The following is a 26,736-nucleotide window of genomic DNA, read 5'->3' on the forward strand; positions in this document are numbered from 1 at the left end:
CCCACCTCAAAAAACCTTGGATTTTCAGAAATCTCCCCGTGGAACCCCTAGAAGAGACCAAGCAAAACGGGGTCCTTTTTCATACAAATCCAGTGTTTTTTTAAAATAGATTCTGAAAGCTTGATTTAAGATGAACATTGTAGGAGGCAATAAGCAGAAGGAAATGTGTGCATATATATATCTATGTACTACTTCAGGAGTCTGTTCAAGCATTTACTGCTTTGCTGTCATATAAAACTGACTTATCACTTACATCTGGGTGGAACCTTTTTGACTATAATGGTTATTATTATCTACATGGCTCTGTTTTGTGTTATGAAATCAGCTCTTTCTTCATCGAAATTAAGCGCAAGATACTGATAAATAATTAGCACACTCTCATTTTACTGAAAGAATGAGTCGCCTATCATTTTCTCACAAGTCAGAAGTAGCAGAGGCTTTGAGTTACGCACAAGAACATTAGACACTGAATTATGAACTCTTCTTAAGCCAAGTCATTATAGTTTGAGGTTTATGAGATATATAAATGAATATGAGCACGTCATCCCATTAATAAAAGAAGAGGACAGCTTCAGAAAAGGAACCGTCACATCTCCACATTAAGACCTCTATTGTAGGTGAACTCTGACGCACTATCAGCTTTCACAGGCCTGATCCATGCTTCACTTCCAGCAAAGATTTGTCCCGAGGGGGTGAATCAGAGGCCAAGCATCCAGAATGTAATTCTATCGTGGAGTTCTCCAGCAGACCGCTAAGTTACCGAGAAGGATCAGGGCACAGAGTGCATCCGTCCCCCGGTGCTCGCTTGGTGCTGCCACCCCGCCCACTCGAGCGGGGCACTAAAGGTTCTATACAACACAGGTAACGCTGTTCTTGTTGTGAATAAACTCCCATTATGGATGAACAAAAGAAGTAAAATCTCGGTGCAGCTGCACCAAATGACATTTAGGGCTTTAATTTAGCACGGGAATTATTTAACTGCTCAGTTGCCTAAAAGGAACTCAGCTAAGCAGCAGCCAGGTACTAAACCAGCCTGTTGAATGGGTTATGAAAATATAACTTCTGGGGACGGTTCTGAATTACGGGGAATTTGCAACCACATTTGTTGCAGGCTAGTAGCTTTGACGTTCTCTTTATTTAACACGTTAACAAATGCAAGGAATTAATCCAATAATTTTAATTTCCTTTTGAATTACAGTGTGTCACTATCTAGTTCTTGTTTGATCTTCAGAAAACTCAAACGGGATTTGTCTCAGGTATTTAGGTCAGACTGCATGTTCCCCTCCCCAGATGTACAAGAAGTGCAAGGATGTACAAAGCTTTTTTCATTAGCTTCATGCTCCTTGCAGGGGGGTTGGACTAGATGACCTTTGAAGGTCCCTTCCAACTCAAACCATTCTATGATTCTGTGATTCATGCCAAGGTTGGGTGAGCAGGTATTTTCCCTCAACTCCAGAGATGTACAGTGCCTGAAAATGTGTTGGTTTGATGGAACGAGGAGGAACTGTGATTTTGTTCCTTCTTGTGAATTGTCCCACGCTCAAGGGCATGGAACAAAAGTTCAAGTGATACAGCAGGCGTGCAGCCTGAATGTCCCCAGAAATGGATGGGATGGCAAAACCTAGGCCAGAAACCTTTGCACTCCCTTTAACTGGAAATTTTTAGATAGTTATGAGCTACAGCAGCTCTCCGTTACCTTGTCATGAAAACGCATTATTTTAGCTCTAAAGGTCTCTGTGTGAAACTCAGCTGTGTACAGAATGGGAGATCACTAGAATCAGCTCAGACAGGAGGTTTGCAAGGTAAGTTCCAGTCCAAAAGCATGAAATTATTTTTATATATAATTATGTTTTCACATGGATGCAGTACTGAACTTTGCTGTAACATTAATAAGCACTAACAACTTCAAGAGAAAAACCCACTGCTGTTCAGTGTGAAGAGAGATTTCATTCAGGATAATTATCTCAGCGCTCACGTTGAGACAGCCACAGCTAACCGTTCACAGGGAAGTGGCACTTAAAAAGTACAAAATAATCTCCTACTGCTGCATTCAGCAGAGAGGCTTCTAGAGGGCAGTGGTTTATTCCTTTATTTTTCTATCATTCCAAAACTGTCATTTCAATTAAAAACAAAAGATACTTCCAAACACGACTGAGAGTGCTCTGGAAAGTGGTATTGTGGGGGATACAATGGAGAGCATGACAGATTGTCCCAAACTGTGGGCTATATGGATGATGTAGCTGATGAAAGGAGGGATGTAGATATCCTCAGCCCTTCCTTTTCAAAAGAAATTCTCCATACTGTTCCGTACTGTTGACTCACTGCTGGCACAGAACTAAAATGACATTATTTTACCTACAAGCCTGCAACACAGTAATGCATATCCCTGTCTTAATTTACAAGTTTTCTTAGTGCAAGTCCCAGTTTAGATTATTTCTCTTCATTTCTTGGCTTGCTTTTTGTCATAAATTAAGTCTAAATTGATTAGAATTTGAAGCACGTACATACAAACTAGGATTAAATCCCCTCAAGCAAAAGACCAGCACAAAACTTACTACTCCAGCCCCAATTTATGAATTATTATTTACAGAAAGTGTTCAAAACGGCAAGTACATCTCATGCTGCTCTCAGGCCAGGTTTCAATTCCTCCCAGTAAATAAGGCTCAAAGAACACACAATTGCTGCTGATTTTTGTTGGATACACTTGTGTTCCCCCTGTTGTTTAGCAAACAACTTGGCTGAAAGCAGAAATTACTTTCTATATTCTGATGCACGTTATTTCTAAAAGATTAAGCCTTCAACAACACAGTTGGAAATGACTTGTGACTCAGTCTCGTTCCCATGGGTTCAAGTGCTGGCACCAGTGGCTCTGAGCTGTGCCAGATGAAGCCATACGGTACCTGCGCAGCAGATGACTGGATCCTCTGTGCTGTACATCCTAGTTATCTTAAGAAAAGGGCTTCTGGCTTTTGGCTCCCTGATAAACCCATGCTTGCTCAGTACGAAACAGCAGGGGGTCAACATCTTTACATCTCTACGGCAGTGAAGTTTATTCTCTGCATACGTGGTCCACCTCATCGACAGCAGTGCTGCACGCCTGGGTCAATGCAGCTGGCTGACCTCGAGCCTCACAGTGAACTGCAGAACTCTTCCCTTCTCCTTAGAAAATTGCCCTCATTCATTTTTCATTTCACCTTTTGTTACTTCTGTGATAGTTTCCACAAAGTTTGCCAGCGAGCAAGCTCACCTTCCTTAGTGCATCACCTCGAGCTGCTGTGAAGTGAATGGTGGGTTGTTTGGGTTTTTCTTCAACATAAGGGTTGAATGTCTTGGAGCACCTGACGTTGACTTGGTTATGTCTCATTTTAGTTTTTTTTTTTTTTTGCTTGAGGACCATTTTCACTGCAGAGTTAATGCAGACAACCAGGACGAATCAGAGCAAAGTGTTTAAGCACAGACGTGAACCTCTCTGCTGCAACTGCACTTCCAAGTTAGCAGAATTTCAGTGGTGATGACCATCAGCAGGTTTTTAGGACCTCAGAGATGGCATCTCACGTCCTTAAGTGAAAGATGGTGGTGGCAATTCTTGAAGAAGAGTTTAGCTTAACACCAAAAGTAAATCTTAGTGTGAAACTCAGTTCTGAGCACAGTCTGAGTAGTGATGGGGTCTTATTTAAATCTGTCAGAACTGGGAATACTGGGTAGTCTAACTAGAAAGATGTAAGATTTTTTTCTTCTTAAATGGAAGATTTAAAAAAAAAAATTAATCTTTTCCTGAAATCACAAAATTTTCACAGAGCATGTAGCAGGTATCACTTTTCTGAGGAGAGTATGGGCCCTTGGTCACTGGCTGCAATACCTGGAAGTAACCTCACAGATCATTGAAAAGTCAAAGCCCAGAGCTGTCTTTATTCACTATTAGCCATTTCAACCCGTTCCTAGACAAGCAGCAAGTGAGAGCTGATGCCAGACTAATTCATAAATATATAGAAATGTATCTCATTGAGATAAATTCTCTCAGGTTATTTCTTGGCTACAGGTTAACACACAAAATGGACTTTCAGGGAGGAAAGGCGAAGCACTCTGAAGGCGTGCTGTAAGGACTGACTCCTCTCAGCGCTGTACCTCTGCTAGGTGGAAATCACTGTGTGGGAGTTTCTTCCACTGCTGCTCATGCTGGGTATCCTGACCAGAAAAAGACGACTTTAGTCTACAGAACTACCAAACCAACATCCTCTGCAATTATCTCATTTGCCGTGAGAGATGTGTCAATTAAAAAAAATAAATTAAAAAGTAATTGAATGTTCCTATGAAAGGGAAAATGGCTAAGCAGCTATAAGTGACCTTTTCAGAAAATTAAGTGTAGGCAAAAAAAACTGGAGGCAAGTTAGCCAGGTCATCTGTCAATCTTCCAGGATATTATAAACCTTGTGGTATGTTACTAAAAACCAGGAAAAAAAAAAAATATAACTAAACTAAAAGGAAATCCAGCCATACAAATTCCAAAGTGAAATGCTTCATAAAATCAAAGAGGAGGACTCAGAGCAACTGCAATTAATACAGAAGAGAACAGATTACTATTGATAGGGCTGATACTGCCACCTATTTTTAAGATTTCCTAATGTTTTCCCTGATTACATCCTATTTTCAATTCAATGGAACTTCTGCCAGACTTTAAAAGGTGAGCTCTTCAACACAGGTGTCTGCCTTCTTTATTCATCCAAAGGGCTTCAGACATCCAAAGGTTTATTTCCAGTGCAATCAAATGCTGAAGTCGCTGTTCCCCTAAAATCTACAGTTTAAAACAGAAGACAGGCAGAGCTGGAAAGGGAAAAGATGTGCAAGGAAGCGGCCTGGTTTCCCCAGAACCAACAGCAAGGCTGAGAATAGGCAATGCCAGCTTAGTCAAACCGTTGTCAAATAAAAACACGTTTGTTTTTCCATGTGTTCAGAACTCCATTGTTGCGGAGTATGTTCCCTACGCAGGTGACCGTGTGAGTATACGTACAAGTGCAACATGCTCGTACACAAAAATACAGATATTCTGCAGGCACGCTTCCAAAGACATCCCACCAGCCCGCCTGCCACGCTCTGCTCGGAAAACCTGCTTGGAAAGTCTGGCCTTCACTTTGTGTCTTTTTTTGTTGGTTTTTTTTTTTAAAAAAAAAAAAAAAAAGTAGAACTTGGTTACTTCCCCATGAGTCACACAGTCCAGTGTGTGTCTTTATTTGACAAGTTAATTGTTAAGTGGAATTAAGCAGCAGAATGTTCTTTGCTCACATATTTGCAGGGACTTGGAGAACACGGTCTCCTCCCTCGCTGGCAGTCGAGGAGGGAATGCCAGGGCAGCTGTGCTGCTCGCTGGGTTTTTATACCGGTGCTATTTTTAGCCATTATCAGCCGCGGTGCCCAGGGCCAATGAGCACCCGATGCGTGCAAGAAAACTCCGCTCCCGTCCAAACTTCATTCTCTGCAATCTCACAGGGAGGAGCCAAGTGACTGAGAGTTTGCTGCTGGGAGCTTCTGCTGTTCCTCATCCCGGCTCGTTAACGCACAGCAAGCGCTAGCCGCAGCAAAGGGTGTGAAAAGCTGGGACCACAATTCAACAGATAAGCAGCCTGCCGACATTTGGTGAAAATAAGTAAATTTAAAGTGTCTCATAAAGTCCCATAAATTATGCAACTGCAATCCTACAGTATGAGAGAGATAGATAAATCCTTCTCCATATTCAGCTTCTATCCAACACGGAAAGAAAAGAGGAAGGTGAACAGTTCAAAGCAATGTTCAAGAAATGTTCTGTCTGACAGAGAATGATTTAAAAAAGACTTCATAAATTTTGCAGAGACGAACCCCCAAATCCAAACAATCTTCAAACTGCAAGTTCAGAGTATGCATCGAAGTATCTTGAGTGATACCCTGTCTGCACTGAGGCAGTGCAAGGCTCTTAGTAATGTCACCACGGCACACGTTTTCAACCCAAGCATGCTACTGCTTAGAAATATCCTTGAAATCTCACAGAGGCCCTCTGAGCAGACAGCTTATTAACTGTGATCCACATTGCATCGCCCGATTAAAAATATTTGCCCTATAGTCCTTCATCATATTCATCTGAACCGACACCTTTGATTACATTTAGTCCTCAAAATGACAAACAACGAGACTGAAACATTAGCTAATTAAATGAAATGGAGCAATTGGGTTCTTATAGTTTCATACCTCACATCTAAATTTATCCACGATTTCCCTATATATACGAAAACAATTTAAATCTTCATGCAGCAAAGGATGGCATTTTAGTGTTGTCCATTGAACTGCCTTTTTCTTAAACGCTATGATTCTTCTCTAAAGGTTCATCAGCTTTTTTTTTTTTTAAAAAAAAATCTGCTTTTTATTCTTCCTTTTCCCAAACCACTGAAGTATTTAAGTAGAAATATAACTTCATTAATTTAAAATGATTGAGAAAAATGTGAATGAAAGTTTTTATATCCTAAAACATTAGGTACATGTTTCATCCTTTTTATGGATAAGCATCAGAGCAGTCAGCATGCTGCAGCACTGACCTCTTGGATATTTTTTTTAAAAACAACTGGGATATAAGTGCAGTCTTCATTCTCAATGGGCCCTCTTGATAGCCTGTGAAAAAGCCCATAATATGTACAAGAAAGGTTACCTTCCATGCCTGAATCACAGTGTGATTTAAAAAAAAAAAAAAACAAAAAAAACCCACCACACCACAAAAACCAAAGCTAAAAAAGGGACTCTTGGATCAACAAACCTACTCTATGACATTCAGGAGTCCTGAATTCTTTCCTCCAGTACTTACCTGGAAAGGTTCTACCTAATAGACATTAAAATTAGGAAAAATTTCTAGGGACAAGAAGAAATAAAACTTTGTAAGTTTAAATTATTTCTCTTGGTATTCCTATTTAATGAGGCCTTGCCATTATTCTTTAGACCCCTCAGGGACCAGTCACGGGCCGTTTCTGGCTAACACACCCTCTTGCAACGAGAGGCCACCAGAGTATCTCCATTATGGATAAGGACGCACATATTTATAGAACAAGCATAAATAATCCGTTCTGTGGGGCAAGTATAACACACTTCTGCTGGCCAGACTTTTAATCAAATACATTTTAAAATAAATCAAAACACGGTACAAATACAGGTGAGCAGAGGTCAGAAGAGAGATTAAATACCTATATATATTCAGATGCAAAGCTCCCACTTCTTCCATTTGCTTCTCAACCAATCCTGAAGCCATGGGCATACAGTGCTGAGCTTCAGATGCTAAGGTTTCCCAAAGAGCAGTAGCACAGACAAGTGCACAACCCCATTTGTACGTCAGTTAAGGATCCAGAGAAGCCCTTTTTGAAGCTGTTGAACTTCAGATTCAGGACCGGTCCCTGTGAGCACTCAACACCAGTGCGACGGTGGGAATTATGCCCCACTGGTGCTCTGCGGGCAGAGTAGGGAACCTTACAATGATGAGAGAAAAACATTATTTTTGCTGAAAGGAAAACAGGTGTCAGGATAAGTGACTGTGAAAGGCACCAGGAAATTAATGAAGCTTTTTCTGACTGACATTAACACGTGTTTCTATCAGGACATTTCACCTCAACTAGAATGATGTGTTTACTTAAGCAATCGTAGGTAGCTTAATCCAGGAAGATATTAAAATAATGGTTTTTGCTGCTTGCTCAGTCTGGCTGTAAAAGTAGAAGCAACCTGAGACAGGATGCAGCTGTGGAAAAAAAAAAGGACTTTTGCGGAAAGAAGATACATGCAGAAGGGGATTACCATGGCGACTGGAAGACATGGCGACAAAAAGGATTGGCTGGTTTAGCCCAAAAACATCTGAGGATGTCTAAGCCTAAAATGATTTTTAAAAGTTCTAAATGAAAGAATGAGCACTAATAGACCACACTGGCACAAGAACAAGGAGGTATGAGCTGCACATGAATAAATGACATTTGGAAATTAGAGTAGGGTGTTGAACCATATGAGCAGTGATGTTCTGAAACCGATTTCCAAAATTAATAATAATGGCCACTTAGTCCTTAGATCAACCTTGATCAGTTTATGAATTATGTATTACAGGATGAGGCTGTCTGTGGCAGAAAAGGACTCTAGTTCATGTCCCAAAAGGTCATCTCCAGTCCTATGAAATTTTTTCAGATTACAAGGAAACAAAACAAAACAAAAATATCATCTGGATGAGTGTGCAAAGATTTTTACCTTTCTGCGCCTCTTTTTTTATAAACTTATAAGCAGGAAAATATTGTTTTTCTCTCAGAAGATGCATTCTCAAATTTTACTTCATTAACACTTGTAGACTGCTTTGAGGTGACTGCATGGAGGCCGCACCAGAAAATCAATTCACCTACGGATCACAATCCCGGTTCCAAACATGCTTGCCTGTACCGAAACCAGACCTGTGCGCTAACCAATTCACTCCTCATCTATTCCTAATTGTGTCGTTATAAATTCATGAAGGTCACTGACATCTGACAACATTATCAGAGATGTACCAACAGTAAAAGTCAACCATAATTGTATCATTAATTGACATGAAAAGGATGACCAGGAGGTTTAAAAATAAAAATCACACCTGCAGATGGCAAATCAATTACTCATTTTGGAATGAAGTGCCACCTCCTATTTATTTTTCTACAGAAGGATGTTTCATACAGGTTCATAACATTTGTAAGTATTTAAAAACTTGACACTGATAAAGAAAAATATTCAAGAGTTCCTTTTCAGGTATAATCACAGTGTATTCAGGACACTGAAAATATTTCTAAATGGACCAGCAAATACAGTTGCAGAACAGTGCAGACCCAAAGATACAAAGCAAATTTTCTTTACACAATTAAAAGCTTAAGCTGTGTTTGAAGTGGTTCCTAGGAATTCAATCTAGCGTACCAGTTGGCTTCTCTCTTCTACTGTGGTCTCTAAAATAAAAAGTACCTATAAAACAAATACAGCTGAAAGAAACATATATGGGGGGTGCTGTTAAAAAAAGGTCGACAGGACTTAAAGAAAAAATGGTGGTTCTCAGTCTTGGAAAGATGCTAAGATGTATCAGGTGATTTTGTCTGCTTAAGTCAGGCTGCCCAGCGAACAGCTGAGCTGCCCAACATTGCAATGTTTGTTCACTGTCTCACTTCAGCTGTTGCTGAGTGCAGACACTGAAATAAAAAGGAAAATTAAATAGCCTGAAAAAAAAATAATCAGTCTGGAGTTTGTTTCCAGATATGCACTATCAGAATTAGCTTCCAGTCTAATCTCATAATCCAGGCTCTGCACTTAAACTGTCACTGGTGGCATTCAGCTTATTTAACTTCAGGTGACCATGCCATTGTACGCAGTGAAAGTTTATGGCTTGATTCAGTTGGCTAGACCTAGATATCCAGCAGCATTCGAGAGGCCCTAGGATAGCTGAGGAAATCTGTAAACACGTATGAGACAGGATCTATGGGACACCTATAGCCTTCTGCACAGGCAGCTGGAGGCCAGGAGGAAAACCTTAAGGCATCTAAACCAGCACTGGATACCTATGGTTGGAAAACTGAATCAGGTCCCTGCTTGATTCAACTGAAGGAGTCTACAGAAGAACTAACATCACCCTACAGCTGATGTCTATACTTGGCCACAGGCTGCCGAAGGAAGTGGTGGAGTCACCGTCCCTGGAGATGTTCAAAGAACGTGCAGATGTGGCACTTCAGGACATAGTTTAGTAGGCATGGTGGTGTTAGGTTGGACTTACAGAATCATAGAAGTGTTACGGTTAGAATGGACCTTTAAAGGTGGCCAACTAGTCCAACCCCCCCTGCAAGGAGCAGGGACATCTCCAACCAGATCAAACCAGATCAGGTTGCTTAGAGCTCTGTCCAACCTGGCCTTGAATGTTTCCAGGGATGGGGCATCCACCACCTCTCTGGGCAACCTGTTCCAGTGTTCCACCACCCTCAGTGTAAAATTTTTTTTCCTAATATCTAATCTAAATCTACCTCCCTCTATTTTGAAGCCATTACCTGTCATGTCACAACAGGCCTTGATGATCTTGGAGGTCTTTTCCAACCTTAAAGATTCTATGATTCTATTTTTGATAGCTTTGTGCTGCAAAAGGAGTCTAGATATCCTGCAGAGATGTAGTTAGTAACAGCTTACAGACACACCTTACATCAGAGGAGCCAGATCCAACCCTCCATATCTAAAGAAAACAAAGAATAGAGCAGAAAAGCAGCTTTCCTTTTGCAGATTCCAAAATAATTTACACGTATCATTACCAGTTCCTTTGCAGGGGCTCTCTATTACTTTATGTTTGTAAACATCAGTCTCAGTAGGGCTGCTCTTTAGGTACTTCTGCAATGAACAATTAAAAATAATACAAATGTCTCTATACTGGATGGAAACCATTTAACAGCTGACAGTACTGCTACACAGATAAGTTGTCAGGGACAGCAAAAAAGTAATCAATCCAGAAATTCAAACATTTTCCTCTCCTAAAACGTAACAAAAACCCCTGAGATGCTTCAAAAGAAAAGAACAAACCAGGTGAGGATAACAGTTTTATTTTCAGAACATCAAGGAGGGAGCCACAAAAATAAAATTGTAAGAAAAAGAAACAAGTAAATAAATCCCATCTTCATTTTCCCTCAGTATGACCTACATATTTACCTTGTGTTTGTTATTGCTGCAATCACTGTGCAGTAACAATTTCCTATACAATACGGGTCTGCATTTCGAAGCCGTTGCTACGCTACGGCGCTGTACCCAGCCCCAGTCGCTGCTGGAGCCAAAAGCCAAAGGTGGCATGGGAGTGTCAGCTGAAAATTGATTCATGGACCTTTCCGGAGGCAGGAAAGGTGCAGGAGCGAGGCACAGACTCAGCAGAGGCCAGAAGCAAGACCTTTTTACCCTTTGCAGCCAAAAGATTAAGCAAACTGCTATGCCCTGCTGCTAAAGCCCACGTTCTGTTCAGGACTGATAGTCGGGGAACGGGATGTTATCTGGGACAGAACTGCCACTCACTAATCTCTTCACACATGCACACAGGGTAATTCAGATAAGGGTAAATCAAGCTGTGAAGAGACCCACAACACAGTTTTCTTCCTCAGAAATAACCGTTACAGAGCTACTAGGTTTGTGTGTTAAGAGATTACCTGTCTCCTGTTCGCCCCAGGATGCAAAGCACAGTGTGGAGGTACTACAGTTGTACCTCTGTTTTCTGAGTCAGTACAGCAAAAGTCCTGGTGATAGCATCCTTTGCACCAGATTTACATCAGAGCAAGTCTCTGACTCCAAACCATTCTGTTTTCAGTGACGGATGATCAGAGTCTGATCACATTGCTGAGAGAAACCTAACGCTCTCCAAGTCAAACTGCAACAGGGCTGCATTACAGTGGCTTGCAAACAGGCGAGTAAAACATGGCTGAGACTGTTACAGAAACATCTATTGGGAAAATAACAGGCCTAGAAGATTAACTTTGCAATCCTAAACAAAATGTTAAAGGACACACAAATATGCTAAAATCCAGCAGACAAAGTGTCCCAACTAGAGCTGGACAGCTGATGAATTAAAGTGGCGCTTGCTGTAGTAAACTTTATTGGCACTGCTAAATACACTACCTGTCCCTGAAAACTGTAGCTTAAGAAATATATAAATTAACTGGAGAGAGACTGGGAAGTTAAAAAAAAAAAAAAAAAAACAAACCCTAAACCAAACAAAATAATCCCTACAAAACACCAAACCACTCGAAGTTCAGAAATGACTGCTCAAGTTTGAAGACAGGCTGAAGGAAATTAATTTGGTTTGCATAGGAAAGCAAAGCCTGAAGGAAATTTTATATCTGTCTTCTAATACAAAAGGATCTATCTATTAAAAAGAAAACTAGCCTAATTCAGAGCAACAGAATTTTAATAAAGGAAATATTTATTTCAGGAAAATAATTAAGCATTGACAGAGACCAATTGATGTATGTGTTGAATCTGCATCACTGAATGTTTTCACAGAAGGATCTGTTAGGGATGGTCTAGATAATAGCACTGTATTAAATTTGTACTGTTTTCATAACACATGGTGTTTATTGCTTGGGGTAAAGAATTACCTTCCTTCTTTTGGGAACTATGCTCCTATGGCACAAATATGTCCAGAGAGGGTATAATCTGCAGCCAGTCTCAGGTCATCAATAAAACAGAAGGGCAATAGTTTTCTTCTAAAAAGAAAATAGACTTTACTATTTACAATATTTAAATATTTACAATATTTAAATATTTACAATATTTAAACTGTTGTTCAAATAGCAACTCAAGCTTCAGGAAAACAAAAAGTTAAAATTTTCAAAGAAACTCAACCTTCAGAACAAACGCACTGCTAAAAGGGAAATAGAAGTGAAAAGGTTGGACCTCTGAGCAACAGCGACAATTAGGTCAAGCTGTCCTATACACTCAGCAACACAGCCTGTACGTTGGTCATATTTCTGTCCAAATTTCAAAGGCTTTTGTTTGGAGAAATTACAATGTCATTGAAAGGGCACTAAGGTGGCTGTAACAAGCCTGAACACGCTGGATTCACGCAAACATCTCCGTGTTGGTACGTGCTATGTTCTGGTATTAAAGGTACAGGGAATTCCTGATAAAAGCCAAAATTTTGTACCTTCTGGCACATCCTGAAACAGTCCACTGATGATGAAGTAGTTGCCCGTTACAAAGATTCAGTGAAAGATGAGCGAAAGCGCTTTAAACATTTTATTGATGTCTAATAAAACAGAATGGACTACAGAAAAGATTAACCAGTCTGCCTGAAACTATGGTCCTAAGGCAACAGCACTTAAAATATTCTGACAAAGTTAAATTTCTGTTCTTAGCAATGCACTGCAACTAAACCAGCTAGGCTGCCAGTTAGATACCATTTAATCTTCCCACTTCTCTGGTTTTCAGTCGGCAGCAACCTCTGTCTGACTCACATTTCCAGCTATTCACAGAGATTTATTAGCTACAAACAAAGAAAGGAGTAAATAGAGGCAGAATTGTCATTACCACTATTGTCCCACAGCAAAAGGTCCCGCTGTCACTGTTAATATCTGCAGAAAAGAGCAAATCCTGAAGATTAACCCAATTTCAGAGCAACACTGGCCTCAGGTGGAGTAGAGATCTCAGCAGGAAGGAACCGTCTATGAATAACAGCCATTGACACAACGGAGAGATTTGGTTCCTACGTGCAAGAAGAGACAGTGCTCAGGTATTTCACAATTCTCGTTATAGATTACTCCATGACCTTCCATTTTATAGTCTGACTTTTGCTATCTAGATAATTCAAGATAGCGAAGCTGGCTCTGCGCTCCGTGGAGTCAGTGCTTTATTACCTCGCTATCAGAAAGAAAAGCAAAAAATAAACAAAAATGAAATGTCATCAGTCTCTCATGGAATAAAACGCTGTCGTAGGAGTTCAGTTCAGCCACCCACACAGCACTTATCCAGTGCCCAGCCCGTCAGGCCACCACCTCATGCTGGAGGAGGATCATGGTGTGGATCATCTGAAAGCCTCACGTCTCATCTTCCAGCCAGGAGGGAAGTCTCAGGGCTCAAGGACGCTTCAAACAGCACCAGGCCCTAACCTTTAGGCGCATGAAGAGAGTCCAAAGTTTGTGCTTCTCTCCAGACTAGCTGATAAACCCCTTTACAGGATACTCAGCTATGCTGCACAACAAAAGCAAGGAAAAGGACTTCCTTGGTCCTTCTCCATGACAGCGCTTTTCAAAATGCCCCTCTTCTCACTTTTCAGAAATACAAATTAACACCATCATCTCTGCTTGAATGGGAGCACCTGCACTCATCTGCACAGAAAGAGAGGACACCGTTATTTTGAAAGAAGAGAAATGTGAAAGAATAAGGAATATAGAGATATTATTTTAAAGTCAAAATACAACACTAACGTTGCTAACGCCATGAAGTTGCTAACAAACAAAACATACTCAATTGCTGCAACCTTTAAAACATCTATGCAGGACTACCAGCAGAGATACGAACTACAAATAACTCCATAGATCTTACTTTGCCAATAAAATTAACACATTTTTAGCAACAACCACAATCCAGCCACAGAAATAGGATAGCTGCTGCTTCACAGAGTCATACCGTGCAAGTACGAAGAGAATAATGAGAAGGCCAAGTGCCCTCGCACATGGCTCTCAGAGCCCACTTCTACAGAAATCAGCATCGAAAACCTCTTGTGGCCGTACGCACGGACCCGCCACGATTCGCGACCCAGCAGTTACTAGATACTCCTTCTCCTAAAGAACACACGCCTTTTTTACAAGACTAGCTGCAATTATATTGAAATTCAAGAGAAACGGTTGAAGTTTTATAGTTTGTGTTATGCAAAATAAGACTAAGTAACTTAATAGCCATTTCTGGAGGGGTTTTTTTTGTTTGTTTTTTTTTTGGTTTTTTTTTAATTTACCAGTAATTTAAATGATCTACATTTATGCAAATACTAGAAAAGCCAGGGTTGTCACAAAGAGAAGGGAGACATGAAAGGGGAATAAAATCAACTTTTCATCTACAGGAAGACATGACACAAAGGAAAAGATATTTAAATCCTAACTGTCTTAATGAATTCAAAAGAATCTCAAGATTCTGTTGCCACTTTATGGAAGTGCTGTCCTTTATCCTACAAGTAAAAGTAGGATAAATTTTTAACTCACTCCGTTTTCCAAGAAATCCAAGATTTACAACAGAAATCAAACAAAGCCATTTATCTCCCCTAGCTCATATAAGATAACAGCACCTCACACCAATGCCAAGGTTATATACTGTGATCTTGCTTAAATAAACTAAATTAACCAAATACAGACATTGCTGAAAACACTTCTCCCTACGTGTGGTGACAAAATCTCTCATCCTGCTTTCGAGCACCCGTGGCACTGAGGAACAGATTCTGATAATCCTATTTATGTTGAAAAGTGACAAACTTCACAAGACTTCTGTTGAAATCACAGACTGTAACACTCAGGGTGCACGGTCCCATTCAAGGGAAACAAGAACTGGAAAACTTCTCTCTTACGTAGTCAAAACGGAGGAACTGTCAGGTCTGTGTTATGGCCTAATAAATATTGGGAATGCTTGAATAGAAGAGCTTTTATGAAGGGAAGTGTAGTGTTTATTTAAGAACACAGGTGTTTATGGTTTTGAAATTTAAGTAATACTTTATAAGGTTAGAGAAAGTGTGAAAGCTCCCTCAGTACTTTATACCTAACTTGAAATTAATGGAAAATACACGTTAAAATTGTCACCAAAATACATTAATATAACTAATCTCTGAAATACATTACGCTAAGTATTGAAGCAAATAAAAGAAAGACCTCTTTCAGGGATGAGTATTTGTGGAAATTTTATTGCCATTATTTAAACCATATATTTAGTTTTCTTTGTATCATTACTATCACTGTAGCTATTAGCTACTAGATAGTGAAAGGCAGAGACAGCTGAACTGGCTCAGCTAAACCAGTTCAAGTAGTAGCAGTCTAGCTGTAACAGCATAGAATATTTCACAGAATAAATGAATTGCAGCAACAATCAGAATACTTTCACCACACTCATAGTTCCACTATCCCAGGCATCTCCACACAACACAAATCCTCTCTTTCCGTGCCTTAAGATGCAAGAGGTCAGCGAATGGCTTGGCCCCCCGCACGCAGGCAGCAGAGTTGGGAACAAAGCGGCAGGTAACCGTATTTTACCGATTCGGAGGACACAAAGATTAATGTGGGGTTTAAAACGAGTGTGTTCTTAGAAGCACCCAAGCTCTTACCTTTACAAACATGAAAATCTCATAGTCTTCCTGAAAGTTGTCAGTTTCTCCAAAGTTATTGTTAAGGGGGAATTTGAGGGAAGTTGGAGAGTTGGAAGACGTGCTCTGGCTCCGACGCAACTGTAAATCTGAAGGAAAATGCATGTTGCTCTCAAACATCATGCCCTCTACGTGTTTATCTTCTGGAGTTGGGCTCATCAGATCCATCTCCTGGTATGGGTGGTCTTCTTCAGTATCATGGTGAGATGGTGAAGAACCATCCTCCCCATCAGCCCCGTGCTGAGAGGCCACAGAATTACTACAGCTGTCTTCTGAGCTCTCTTGACTACTATCCATGCTCTCTGGGATAGCAGTGATGGAAGGAGATGCTGGATCTTCATGGGCACGATCATAAAGGTTATCCGGTTTGTCTTCTTCAGAGTCTGCAATCTCATAGATACTGGTGGTGTTAACATTTTGATAAATGTTGGTAAAGACCTGATCTTCCATGACTGCTGGCTGGTGAGTTTTGCCTGCCTTCTGGTACCTTAAAAACTACAATTCAAGTGAGATGTTGACAGACAAATGCTCTTTAGGAGGAAGCAGAGCCTGTGGTATGATTTCTGAATGCTCTGCTACACATGGCAGATCTCCAACAATCATTTACTGAGAGCTTTAAATCAACAACTACGCTGCCACTGAGGTAAAAGATAGGACTGTCTCACTTTTAACCCCTTTGTTGATCTGACGGCTAGTAACTATGTCTTAGGAGCCGTAATCACGTTTTTTTTCTTCCAGATACAGCCTGGCCAAGTAGAGTAGAAAACAGCTGAAAGACCTATCAGTACTAGGGAGCTATAGTAAAAAAAATATGTATTCTTTCACAGGAAACCAAAAATAGTTTTACTGGAAATCTTATGTACAGTTTATGTAAAGAGACAGAAATGCAGACTTCACCCATTTACCCATATTTTCAACACACAAAAGCCTGCCTTCTAGGGAAAGCAAGGCAAAAGTGCCTCAACAATACAAACAACCTGCAACATTTTAGTAGTTACTTACAACATCATCAACAAATTATGATCATTTATTAAAAACTAAAAATTAAAAAAAAATATAAAGTGGTATATCCACATGAAAAAGGCATCGGACTTGACCTCCTTCCAGTTTTGCCACTGGTTCGCTTTAGGACCTTAAACCAGTCACTTCACATTTAGCAACTTCATCCTCTCATGTATAAACTAGAGCCAAAACTGTAAAAAGTTTTATGTGATGCCTTAGAATCTAGGAAAAGAAAGCACTGAATAAGCATTAACTATTATTATGTATGCTTAACATATCAGTGACTTACATTTAGGTTACGTATCTCCATGTCATAAGACAAAAGCCCAAGTTTCCAAAGTTGGGTTAATGCCACTTGACTTCATCAATCTGGTTAGCCACCTTGGCTAGATGGTTCCTATTCTCTAAAGGATGGAGAGACACACAAAACTCCACAGAATCTGAAGCAGATTAATGCTTCAGCTTTAGCCTAAAATGAACAATCCTCTAAAAGACAGATAAATGTTCCAGTGCATCTGAAACCAACAGAGCTGAAACTCATTAAAGTTCCGAATCTAAATTTATCAAAGTTATGAGACTTCAGACCTTATTGACCAAAGACTTCTTGTCTATATGTTTACTGCATCGGGATTATGTAAATTATTGCCAGAATTCTTAGAATTTAATTATATTTAACCTTTTGAGTTTGAGCCAAAAGGAGAAGTAAAAGTGTTTTCCTCCTGACCCATCCTTGTAACTTCCTGAGAGGTAACAGCCACGGCCAGGTTGGATTTCTAAAAAACAAACACAGAAGAGAGGTTAGAGAGAAGGACTGTAATTCCAGCCATCTGCAAACAGAAAGGCCATGGGAACACATGCCGTTTCACATGGCAGAGCAGGAGGTGCTGCCTGCCTGAGATTTATGATTGTAGTTTACTGACATCACTCTCATATGGAACATTTTAGACTACTATAGAATGTTTGAGTTGTAAGTGATCTTTAAGGCCATCCAGTCCAACCGCCCTGCAAGGAGCAGGGACATCCCCAACCAGATCAGGTTGCTCACAGCCCCATCCAACCTGGCCTTGAATGTTTCCAGGGATGGGGCATCCACCAGCTCTCTGACTAACCTGTTCATGTTTCACCACTCTCATTGTGAAAAATTTCTTCCTTATACCTACTTTGAATCTATCCTCTTTTAGTTTAAAACCATTACCCCTTCACCTGTCACAACAGGCCCTACTGAACAGCCTCTCCCCATCTTTCCTGTAGGCCCCCTTTAGGCACTGGAAGGCCGCTATCAGGTCTCCCCAGAGCCTTCTCTTCTCCAGGCTGAACAGCCCCAACTCTCTCAGCCTGTCCTCATAGGAAAGCTGCTCCAGCCCTCTCATCATCTTTGTGGCCTCCTCTGGACTTGCTTCTACAGGTCCACACCTTTCTTATGTTGGGGGCTCCAGAACTGGACACAGTACTCCAGGTGGGGTCTCACCAGGACAGAGTAGAGGGGCAGAATCACCTCCCTCGACCTGCTGGCCACGCTTCTTTTGATGCAGCCCAGGATGCGGTTGGCCTTCTGGGCCGCAAGGGCGCATTGCCGGCTCATGTTGAGCTTCTCATCCACCAGCACCCCCAAGTCCTTCTCCTCAGGGCTGCTCTCAATCCATTCTCTGCCCAGCCTGTACTTGTGCCTGGGATTGCCATGACCCATGTGTAGGACCTTGCATTTGGCCTGGTTGAACTTCATGAGACTGGCACGGGCCCACCTCTCCAGCCTGTCAGGGTCTCTCTGGGTTACATCCCTTCCCTCCAGTACATCAACTGCAGCTTGGTGTCGTCGGCGAACTTGCGGAGAGTGCACTCTATCCCACTGTCCATGTCGCCGACAAAGATGTTGAACAGGCCCAGTCCCAATACCAACCCCTGAGAAACACCACTCATCACCGGTCTCCACTTGGACATTGAGTTGTTGACCACAACTCTTTGAGTGCAGCCATGCAGCCAGTTTGTTATCCACGAAGTGGTCCATCCATCAAATTCATGTCTCTTCAGCTTATTAAATTTGGATTCACCTTCTAAGGCTCCTAGATAACCCTAAAAGTGACAAAATCATAGTCACAACCAGGTTTAATCACTGTAACAGTGACGAAAAACACTACAGCAGAATTTCAATTCTCTACATGGAACCAACTATCAGGGCCTAATTTCAACTATTATTACCCATAAATTCCTGCCTGGCACAAGTGGTCCATCAGCAAACACAACACAGCACATCTCCTCTTTACATTTTCTGTATGTAACTCAGGCATAATGCTTCACATGGAAGTCCCAAATAAGAGATTCTGAAGCGTGTGCTGTGTAATTCATATTGCAAACTTCTAGCATTCAAGATCAGCTGTTAGGCTTATGATAAGACTGACTTAAAATCATGAGCTTAAATGGCTAAAGCTCAAGAAACTTGGGAAAAACAATGAGCCAACTAGCAACTTTTATAATTTTAATTTTTTTATTGATTTTTTTTTTACTTTTAAGAAAACACGTGCATTTCTTCACATTTTGTAGAAATACAGATGTATTATTACCTGAGTCTGTTCAACCTGCTCTGAGCATGGCCTTGATAAACAACTCCCACTGATCTTCAACCCCTTCTTCCAAAGAACGCTTGCAGGATTAAATATGCTGGGATCATAAAAATTCCCTCCTTAGTCACTCTGCTGGCAAATAACTTGAGGAAGAAAAGAGAACACAGACATGTTCATGAAGCAAAACAAAGATCAAAGTCCAGTTAGTTGCCCAGTATTAAATCAAATCACTGAGGTTTTTTTTTCCTCCACGAAGAGGACATTAGTGGGATGCAGCAGCACCTGCTGGAGGGTAAAAATATCACAGGTAAAATAATGAGTAAGAGTGTAATGTATGATTATTATTTAAAAATAAGTAAATACAGTTGATATGGATTTCATTAGTACGAAATGTGAGTTACCTAAGTTCTCCTTTCCTCTGCTCCTCTCCAAGAGCAAAGAAAAGCACCACTCAGCTACGAGATCCAGACTTCACTCTTGTGACGGGATGATAAAGCCCCACAGTAAACCTGCCCACACGTAAGAATTTATCCAGGTGAAAATCAGGTGCATTTCAAATGACATTATATGAACCCACCACTGGTTTACAACCCTTACGTTTCAACTTCAGGGAAGACTGAAGTAATTTTTGTGTCACAATTCAAAAGTTATGTGATAACAAACAAGATCAAAATGGAGGTGCCCACATTGTGACCTGGAACTCTAGTGTTGTGGCCCACTCTCCTGTGTCCTGAGCTGCTCCCTCCCTGTTCTCCAGCCAAAAATGCTCCACTCCAGCAAAGGAAAAGGACAGAGCAGCTGTATGAACGTTCTTTCAGTGACATGGCCCTTTCCTCATGCAGAGAAGTGAAATGAAAGAGGTTTTATGAGGCAGAAGAACAGAAAAAGGTCTCAGCTCCGCTTTGCACTCCATTCCCCATTGGAAAATTAAGCTCTTCAAGCAACAGTTCCAGCCCCACAGCCACAAGACTGGAAGATTACAAAAAAAGAGAGATCACTAGTTTTATCCACTCCCTAAATTCCTCTGCTCCCAAATCTAGAACATGTAGAATTAACGAGGTAGTTAGCAATAGCAACACTTTCTGCTGTTAGTTCTGTAATTCAAGTTGTGTCACGTAGCATTGCGTATACCATCCATACCCATGTGAGCCATCCGCTTGATCCATGTGAGCTTTGCAGAAATACAAATAACCACAAAAACTATTCTATGATTCTATGAAACCATACGCAGCAAAATTCATAGAATAGAATCATAGAATGGTTAGGGGTCGAAGGGACCTTCAAAGGTCATCTAGTCCAAGCCCCCTGCAAGAAGCAGGGACATCCCCAACTAGATCAGGTTGCTCAGAGCCTCATCCAGCCTGGCCTTGAACGTTTCCAGGGATGGGGCCTCCACCACCTTTCTGGGCAACCTGTTCCAGTGTTCTATAACTCGCATCGTAAAAAAATTTTTCCTAATTTCCAATCTAAATCTGCCCCCCACTATTTTAAAACCATTACTCCTTGTCTTATTGCAACAGGCCCTGCTGAACAGCCTCTCCCCATCTTTCCTGTAGGCCGCCTTGAGGTACTGGAAGACTGCTATCAGGTCTCCCCGGAGCCTCCTCTTCTCCAGGCTGAACAGCCCCAACTCTCTCAGCCTGTCCTCACAGGAGAGGTGCTCCAGCCCTCTGATCATCTTCATGGCCCTCTTCTGGACCTTCTCCAACTGGTCCATGTCCTTCTTGTGCTGGGGGCTCCAGAACTGGACACAGTACTCCAGGTGGGGTCTCACCAGGGCAGAGTAGAGGGGGAGAATCACCTCCCTCGACCTGCTGGCCACGCTTCTCTTGATGCAGCCCAGGATGCGGTTGGCCTTCTGGGCCACAAGAGCGCATTGCCTGCTCATGTTAAGCTTCTCATCCACCAGCACTCCCAAGTCCTTCTCCTCAGGGCTGCTCTCAATCCATTCCCCGCCCAGCCTGGATTTGTGCCTGGGATTGCCATGACCCAGGTGCAGGACCTTGCACTTGGCCTGGTTGAACTTCATGAGGTTGGCACGGGCCCACCTCTCCAGCCTGTCAAGGTCCCTCTGGATGGCATCCCTCCCTTCCAGTGTGTCGACGGCACCACACAACTTGGTGTCGTCGGCGAACTTGCAGAGAGTGCACTCTATCCCACTGTCCATGTCGCCGACAAAGATGTTGAACAGGGCCGGGCCCAACACAGACCCCTGAGGGACACCACTCATGACCAGTCTCCACTTGGACATTGAGCCGTTGACCACCACTCTCTGAGTTCGGCCATCCAGCCAACTCCTTATCCACCGAGTGGTCCGTCCATCAAACCCATGTCTCTCTAGTTTAGAGAGAAGGATGTCGTGTGGGACAGTGTCAAAAGCTTTGCACAAGTCCAGGTAGATGATGTCTGTTGCTCATCCCTTGTCCACCGATGCTGTCACCCCATCATAGAAGGCCACCAAATTGGTCAAGCACAATCTGCCCTCATATAAGGCCAAAGAACACGAGCCACAGAACTCCTTATTTTCCAGGTTTATTTTTTACTTCATGACTCAATTTCCATTTTTACCCTAACTTTATTCTTTTTAAAGCAAGAAATACCAGAATGACCTGACTAAAACTCCAGTTAGTATACATAAGACACAAGTTACAGTCAACCAGTAAGATCTCTTAGGTCCCATTTTTAGAAACTTTGTTTATCTGAAGTTTAGCTGTCTATAGGTCAGGACCTAGATTAAGACAGTCACTGATTCTTTCTACAGTGCAATGGAGAGCGATGGGCATCTCTGAGTACGTGGTAAAAAGAAGTGGAAAGAATTATGTCAGAAGGACATTAAGTATATTCCGGAGATGGTCTTTATTGCTGCAAAACTCAGTCATCTGAGCTCCGTAAAACGGATGTCTTTTTAGAAAGCAAGGTTGAAAGTCACCTACACCTGGAAGCCTACAAATGGAGATCAAAACTCATGCTAGGAACCTGGATAATTGCCTGGTTCAGTCTACAGAGAGACACAGAGCCCAGTTCAGTAGCCCAAACACATTTACTGGTGTTTAAGTTGCTTGCTTAGATGAACTTGATTTTAACTGAAGGACAGCAAACACAGTAAGGGCCCTGTCGCTCTTAGAACAGGAACTTAAAATCAGACCATGAAGCTGCTACTGAAACGTTATCTGTTCACCCTGTAACCCTAACAGAAATCAGCACCTCTAGCTTTAATTTATTTTAAAATGTCAAGCAAAAGACTGGCTTGTAAAGAAATTTCTGCATTGCTAGGGTCAGTTATCCCTCGCCTCCAGAGCGGACGAGAAGGGTGGAGAGAAGGAAGAGCAACAAGAATGTCAGACCCCTAAACAGCAGACCTCACATCTTCACAGAGACTAATAATTAAAGGCAAAAAAGCCACATTACACTATTTAATTTGCATTTCCAATACAGTAAGACTTTTACCTGGGTACCTCTTTACTAAAGACAATAACTTGCATGTTTTCTAGACGTTCCACAGTACTGGGAACTTCAACTCATCCATCAGTGTCACGAGTAGCTCCAGTACTTAGCAGTCCTGTTTAGAAATAGAAACCTCTCGCTACTGGAATTTCTCGGGAGGTCATTTCCAGATGGTTTTAGTACTTTAATTAAAGAGCCCTTCAGTTTTCTTTGTTCTCCATGAAGATACTTGCCCACTTTAAGCAAAGAGCCTGTAAATCTTTCTTCATAACCTAAATAAATTGAGGTCCTTCAGTTGCTTGCTCTAAAGTTATCTTTTTCCCAGTCGTAAGAGAAGCAAGAAAATTTAATAGTTAAACCAAAACACTCAGAGTTCTTGGAAACAGCTGAACCTGAAACTGAATGATGGTAAACAACGTTTTGTATGTCAGTGGAAACTGAGGGATCTTAGCATCCCACAGGGTCAGGCCCTTCATTTGCACTTAAGAGCACTCGATGAAAAAATCATGAACGTTCTTGGCCATTCAGGACGCTGCTTTTACAAAAATAACTATTGTTCTTTGTAAAGCTCAAACATTTCCAAAGTTTTGCAACGTGTAGTTCAAGTACATTATCAAAATTACACTGTGGGCTCTGGGAGAAAGACTGTTTATAGTTTACAGACATATTAAAAGGGAAGTCTCTGTGCAGGGTGCTTTTTTCTTGTGGCTCTGTGCTCTTTACAGAAATGTGACCGTTTCATCACACCGTTTCACAGAAGAGTCAGCACATCCTTGAAGCAGGCCTCCAGGAATCCATGCGTTACTCAGCTAACGCCGACCTGGATTCTGCAGTCCGGAGGGGCCGGCTCCCGGATGCAGGACCCCGCTGTAATAACGGTGACTCACCTTCTCCCAGATTTTGCTTTGCTACTGACACTGCATAAAAGGCATATTTAAAGCCAATGCGTCAGCAAATTCGACTCTGCGTAAGACAGACACTTCTCCACTGGGAACTGAACAAGCAATAGAAAATTGTTTTGCACAGGACACTCAACTCTCATGTCATCCACAGCTTTTAGTTGTTAAAAATACCAGGAGTGGTCATTGTCAATGGACATTTGAAAACCTGCTTTACCTGCTGCAGGGCCTAAACAATTATTCCTGATTTGGATGTTTCAAAGCCCTTTATTTGTGGTTTTCCAGTTCCTTTTATAAAACTTTGTTTGGTTTGTTCTCCAGCTCTGTGGTTGGAAACCCTATCAGAATACATGAGAGCCCAAGAAATATTGACTTTTTATTTGCCCAACCGCTCCAAGGAAAACATTTTTGTTTGCCTTTAAAATCTGGCATCGTTTCAACACCCTTCTTTACCTCTGAGACCGAGCACCCTTAGAAAGCCCAGGAACCTGGCTTCAAGCTTGTTTACAGCAGAAGCTCTAGTAACCGAAACAGAGAAGGCAGAGATACCACACTGCTCTCTTATCACCCTGTCACGCAGCCTTAGTTGGATATCATTCCATGGAGAGTTTGAGAAACAGCACGGTTAAGAGCCTGTTTTTTTTTTTAAACGGAGTTTTGTTTATAGCCTCCATACACAACTTACTCTTCAGATTAAATGGGCACTAAAAGCTTAAAGTCTAATACAGTTTAACAGCTGTCACCTAGTCCTTTTACACTTCTAAGAAACGTTTTCCTATTTTTCTTCATCTCAACTCTATAAAGATGCATCACAACACAGTAAACGACAGATTAAAAACTATTTGGCAAAAATGATCAGAGATGTCTCTGTCACGTGGATAAGATTGAGGAAAAAAAAGGAAAAATACAGAAAAATGTTTCTCTTTTAATATTCAGTTATTTTAAGTAAAGAAAATGCCCTGTTTTTCCTTAAGAAGGTACTTCAGACAAGCATCTGAACCATTCATGTGCAACATCTAGTTTTCATCTGAATAAATAAGGAGTTGCTTCCCGTCCAGAACACTGCCAACAGGAGGGTACAGTTTCCCATCTAGAAATTCAGCGTTTTACTAAACCTAGCCCAACACCGAAGATAGTTTGAGGTTGCCTACCTCCCATTCACTAAATTCCACTGACACAAACAAACGTGTGCAATGGTTCTCGAGCTGCAAACGCTCAGTTCTACTCTAGAAGTAGATCTGTACAGCTTCTGGCAGGGTTTAGTGTGGTCTAGTGCTTAGAACTGCAGTCTGTACAGGCAACTGTGGGGTGAAATTCAACACAGAGAGAGATGAAAGGCAAACACCCTGGTAGTTCTCAGTTTTACTTCTTTTAATGTAAGTATACACGTAACTTACCCATTTCTTGCAGGCATACACTGTAAATGGAACCAAGAGCTGTATTAAATGTGTGATACGTGTTGGCTAGCCCAGTTCAAAGCCCAGAGTTAATATGGTATGCTGCCTTTATGATGTGTCAGATTGGACACGTTACATGAGGCTGGGCTCATGAATAGGCAAATACCACGAATAGGTTTCAAAGCACATGGGTAAGGGTAAACAAGAGATTACTCACGCCTTTTAGGACTGAATAGCTGAGTAAGTATGTTGCCAAACTAGGTTAGCAAAAGAGCCTTGATGCTTAAAATTTGTCTGTACCTCTGCATAAAGTTTGTAACAAGACCTCAATCGTGATTTGATGAAATTGGCTAAAAGATTGCACCTGATATGTATTCCCTTGACCTCTAATTCACTCTGTGTAATAAATATTTTGAAGGAAATACAATAAAGTAATTCATGAAGGACACTTCTCTCCTCCACCTGATCAACTGTCACGCGCATATTTACAAAACTGAATTAGCATAACCAAAAAAAGAGACAAAAAGACAAAAAGACCTTGACTTGAACTTGACATAACATGTGAATAGCTGCAGGAAGCCTTATCTAGCTCACTTGGAATTATTTATTTTTCCTCATTTACAACCCTGTGCTTTGCCACGCCTGCTACATTCCATAAATCAAGGTGAATCAGAGGCGTGCCACTTTATTCAGCCCGTTGTACCACATCTTTAGAGCCACTCCAGAGCTGACACGGACAGGTAGCACAGCCTGCCAGACTCATACACATGTGAAAGCCATTAGAGGAAATAAGCTCAAATCTATGCGGTACTCAAGAATAAACATGCTAGCAGGATACGCAGAATGAAATCCATATCCTCTGCTTGAGTCAATGATGAAGCTATAGACGTGTCTTTTTCCCAGTTCTTATGATGAAATTTAAAATGGAGTGATGAATTCTGCTCTATGCTTTTAAAGGACACTTAATTTCTCTATTTACACAGAGCAGATTTCATGATTATTCAGCACCAGTAACTTAACAGGTTTTGAAGAATTACTAATCCCTTCTCACAATAAAAAGGAAAACCAAGGGCATGTAAACTATTTGCCTTAATTTATGAAGCAAACCTACACCAGGACCCAAACCAGACCTCAACCCATCATACAACACACCGCCTCCTAAAAGCGGCACTGGCAGAGTGCTCACATTCACCAACGCACTCACGATTTCCTGCACGTGTTCTACATTTAAGATAAACCAGCGTGGTCACAAGAGAGCACAAAAAGGTCGTACACAGGAAGTAATACGAACAGTCAACTTTCAGAGGTTTGTGGCTAAAAAGGAGCAGGAGTTCCAGAGAGCAGCAGATCTGCAGTCAGGCTGACATCCACCGTGGCCTTGCGAAGGCCACAGCCTGGGGCTGCTGCCGCACTGGCAAAGGAGACCGGTTACAGGCATCCTGGGGAAACACGGGACAACTCCCAGTAACACACCCTGTCACAGCCTCGCCTCCTCCCATGGCATCCTTCTGCAGCTGCGGGGCCCGCGAGCAGACCCAGCAAACAGCCCGTACCCCAGGCGAGCTCTGACCCCGTACCAGCAC

At 41.6% G+C, this 26,736-nt stretch overlaps 1 protein-coding gene and 1 long non-coding RNA gene across 4 annotated transcripts in view; both read right to left on the bottom strand.

The window, feature by feature from the left end:
* CLIC5 (CLIC family member 5) overlaps nt 1-18,115 on the bottom strand; it is a 91,744-nt gene extending 73,629 nt beyond the window's left edge. For 2 of the 3 annotated variants that reach the window (XM_086745992.1, XM_086745991.1), the window contains exon 1: nt 15,815-18,115. In XM_086745992.1, coding sequence (XP_086602118.1) covers nt 15,815-16,303 — 489 coding nt within the window. In that variant the 5' untranslated portion in view covers nt 16,304-18,115. Of the gene's footprint in view, nt 1-10,680; nt 10,962-15,814 lie in introns of those variants that run through there. The other variant, XM_086745993.1, reaches the window with a different exon arrangement.
* A 328-nt stretch (nt 18,116-18,443) lies between these two features.
* On the bottom strand, nt 18,444-24,368 carry LOC147601175 (uncharacterized). Its single transcript, XR_015258325.1, has 3 exons — nt 24,210-24,368; nt 19,414-19,556; nt 18,444-18,925 (listed from the first exon to the last, which is right to left on the bottom strand). It is a non-coding gene; the product is annotated as an uncharacterized LOC147601175 (long non-coding RNA).
* Nucleotides 24,369-26,736: the final 2,368 nt, after the last annotated feature.

Source organism: Chlamydotis macqueenii, chromosome 3 (assembly GCF_036417535.1).
Source record: "Chlamydotis macqueenii isolate bChlMac1 chromosome 3, bChlMac1.mat, whole genome shotgun sequence".
Classification (NCBI taxonomy): domain Eukaryota; kingdom Metazoa; phylum Chordata; class Aves; order Otidiformes; family Otididae; genus Chlamydotis; species Chlamydotis macqueenii.